Below are 3,429 nucleotides of genomic sequence, written 5' to 3'. Positions count from 1 at the left end.
AACCGGTTAGAACTCGAAGTGGCGATGAGGTCTTAAAATGTATGGAAAGGGTCTTAAAAAAAGGTCTTAAAAGGTGTTACATTTGACTTCAGGATGAAGGCATACCTTTTGCAATCTGAGGAAATAAAAAGTCTTCTCGGGAGTCGCGGTTAGATGTTAGAATAGTGCGACTGATGTTGCCGAGTAACACAGCATCTCAGAAGGACCCGCAGGATAAAGGGAATCCCACTTCATGTGTCTCAAAGGAAATTCATTTAAAGTTCTCTTCAAAGGTATTTCATTCTCTGCTCGGTTTCCTCCCTGCAGGCTGTATACTCGCACGAGAAGGTGAAGATGGAGGGGACCATCTCCCAGCAGACCAAGCTCATAGACTTTCTCCAGGCTAAGATGGACCAGCCCACCAAGAAAAAGAAGGTCTGAGAACACATTTTCTAATATGAGAGTTATACTATTTGTGGATTTAGATTACAGCGGTTGCGGTTTAGGATTTTTGCCGACTCGTGTTATTGCAACATGTCTAATAACACCGGACGGATTGAGGCGTTTTAAGAAGGCTAATGATGATCCCAGAAAAAATGTGGTGCCAGATATATAAATTGAAGATTTTGTTCCAAGGTTTTGCTTTTTTTGCTTTTTGATATCATAAAATATGAATTAAAACAGAGATTCAAAGAAGCTTCAGATGAAAACCTGAAGTTTTGAATGTAAAAAAAGATGGACATTAAGCCTTATCGGATTGATAAACACTATTATATCTTAACATTTAAAAATGTATATATTGTATGTTTCATGCATAGCATTACTGACCTCCCTCTCTGAGTAGGGTATATTCGGGCGGCGGCGGGAGGATGTTGGCACGACGACCAACGGGGCTCTGACTCCACAGGCCCAGCCGGCTGTTCCCATGCAGTACGGGGACATGAAGCTGGCTCTGGATAAGGAGCGCTCGAGATGCGCTGATCTGGAAGAGGCTCTGCAGAAGATGAGGATCGAGCTGCGATCCCTCAGAGAAGAGGGTGGGTCCCAGAGTTTAAGCTGCCTTCACATGATAAGAAGCTCTCTGCTCCAGAGGGGTTTACAGCTGATCATGTAGAGGCGACTTTAGCCACCTACTACAAAAGACATGGAGCAGGAATGATATCTTATTGCATCCCCCAGCAGCAAGGGCTGAGACGACACTCTGTAGCTCACCCTGTTTAATCAGCTCAGGAAATTCTGTATTGCACCTCCTCCCTTATCTCATGCCGGCCATCTTTTAACATTGTTGCCATGGCATCATCTCGCTCCATTATGTACACATGCCAGGTCCTAAGAGATTTCTTTCAGAATCTATTTTTTATAATGGTGCCAGAAAATGTTTCATCTAAATGGCTATTACTAGTCTAATATTAGGTTGTTTGACTTGTTGTTGTTGTTGTTGTTGCCACAGCAGCTCATTTCAAAGCCCAGGAACATGCGGCTCCCTCCACACCAGCGCAGGCTCGCCATCAAATCCTCATGTCAGCCATCGTCAAATCCCCGGAGCATCAACCCAACCCCAGCAGCCTGCTCAACCCCTCCACCCGCAGCAAGGAGACCGCCACACCTGAAGGTTAGTCTCTCACACACACACACACACACACACACACACACACACACACACACACACACACACACACAGTGTCCCCCATAAGAGTGTTCACCCTAATGTCGTCAGTGTCGGCACAAAAAACCCCCTCTCTGTTCCCTTATTTTGTTTATGTGGTGTGATCATGTGTGTTTTTTCTATGGTCTGTATCACAAAGCAGGATTACAAAGTTGAATAACGTTGGATAACTGTGTTCAGTACATGTTCAACCTGGAGCTCAACATGGACGGAAGTAAAACAAACTCAGTTTTATTCAGTCATGTGCATTTATCCAGCTAACATTGTAACCCTGCTGGGACCTGTCTCACAAAGTAAGAAGAGTTGTGGATTAGTCAGGTAACATCGGATTTAATCCAGGCTTTCCACTATCGCAAAAATAAAATTAGCCTTTTTATGGAGATTATCACCATGGAAACTGAGACACTTTACATATCATAGCTGCGTGGCAGGTTGTATAAACGTTTTCATATAATCCTCTGAACCCATCTGTTAAAAAAAGGATAATCCAATAACAAAAATACTGCATTTACTGGAGAGTGAAAATCTTTATAGGCCAAATGAATTTCTTAGTACCACAACGTGTTCAGTTCTATTAGCCATAGATAGACCATGATGTGTGCTTTATCAGACACACATGTTGGGAGCCTAGCTCAGATAAGCCTTCTTTGTGATTCAGGTTCCTTACTGTCCGTGTGCCTTTGCTTTCACATAGCTATTGTTAGACTGCTCTCTCCTTTCTGTCTCTTTCCACTTGCTCCTCACAGAAAAGAGGAGGGTCACCTTTGAAAGTAAGTTAGCAGTCACCACAGTGTGTCCCCTCACGTGCATGAGCTCATCTCCATGCACGTTATCCTGCTCATATCATACTGTATGTCTGTCATATTGTCCCGTTGTCGAACTACCTGTAACTTGACCTTAGACTTTATTCTTAAAGGTCAAGTTTGATGTATTCCTCTTTTATTTACAGCATCATTCCCCGAGTCTTGATTTCGATAGTATTTGGTTACAATCGGAGAAACATTTAAATGCATCCCATGGTCATTGGCATGCATAATCTGATTCTGACTCATTTAATAATTACACCTGAATATGCACAACACCTGAAATTACACATTATTTATTCATTATTCAAATTGCCCATGCTGCTTGAAAAATAAAAATCTCAAGGACTTGTTGCTGACTTCTGAAGTGATTCAGACCCCATTTACACGGGAACGTATGCGTTTACGCACCGTATGCGTTTTCAAAAAAGTCTTCCGTTCACACGCATTCGGCTCAATTAATATGTCCGTTCACACTAGACCGCTGGAAACGATGTAGTACATATGTCAGGCCTGTAAGTGGCGCTGCTGCCGCCCGAAATACACCAAAAGCAGCGAAGAAGACCCCGGAGCATGCTTGCCATGGTTGCCCTTCTGTTTATTCTCCGCGGTGGATGGCGTGTTCTCCTGCTGTATCTCTCAGGTAGTCCACCAGCAGATGAAAAACACCCACCTCTCCGCCTCTTCCAAGGAACGAGGGGACCGTGCGGCAGAGTTTCCGTAAAAAAAATGTTACGCCGGTCAACATGTCCGTTAAAGTTTAAATCTTCCGTACAAAATTAGAAAATTGCCGGTCAGAGGTCTTCTTTGTTATTTATTGAGCTTTAAAACAAATTGATAACAATTTCTGTTAAACGGTGACTGCCTCTCTTTTCCTCCCCCTCTTCTGACAGCCCAGCAGCAGCAGGAGACGTGGGGAGAGGGAGGCGGGCTCTTTCATCGTTATCAGAAAATGATCATATAGGGCTTACACACGGAGCC

The 3,429-nt window shown here is 43.6% G+C and overlaps 1 protein-coding gene across 1 annotated transcript in view; it reads left to right on the top strand.

The window, feature by feature from the left end:
- cita (citron rho-interacting serine/threonine kinase a) overlaps positions 1-3,429 on the top strand; it is a 121,082-nt gene that overhangs the window by 43,563 nt on the left and 74,090 nt on the right. The window contains exons 17-19 of the mRNA XM_010794583.1: positions 307-414; positions 824-1,016; positions 1,430-1,591. Of these exons, the coding sequence (XP_010792885.1) occupies positions 307-414; positions 824-1,016; positions 1,430-1,591 (463 nt within the window). The remainder of the gene's footprint in view (positions 1-306; positions 415-823; positions 1,017-1,429; positions 1,592-3,429) is intronic.

Source organism: Notothenia coriiceps, unplaced genomic scaffold (assembly GCF_000735185.1).
Source record: "Notothenia coriiceps isolate Sejong01 unplaced genomic scaffold, NC01 NC01_scaffold00002072, whole genome shotgun sequence".
Lineage (NCBI taxonomy): Eukaryota > Metazoa > Chordata > Actinopteri > Perciformes > Nototheniidae > Notothenia > Notothenia coriiceps.
Note: the sequence above shows the minus strand (reverse complement) of the source record. Positions and strands in the feature narration are given on the sequence as shown.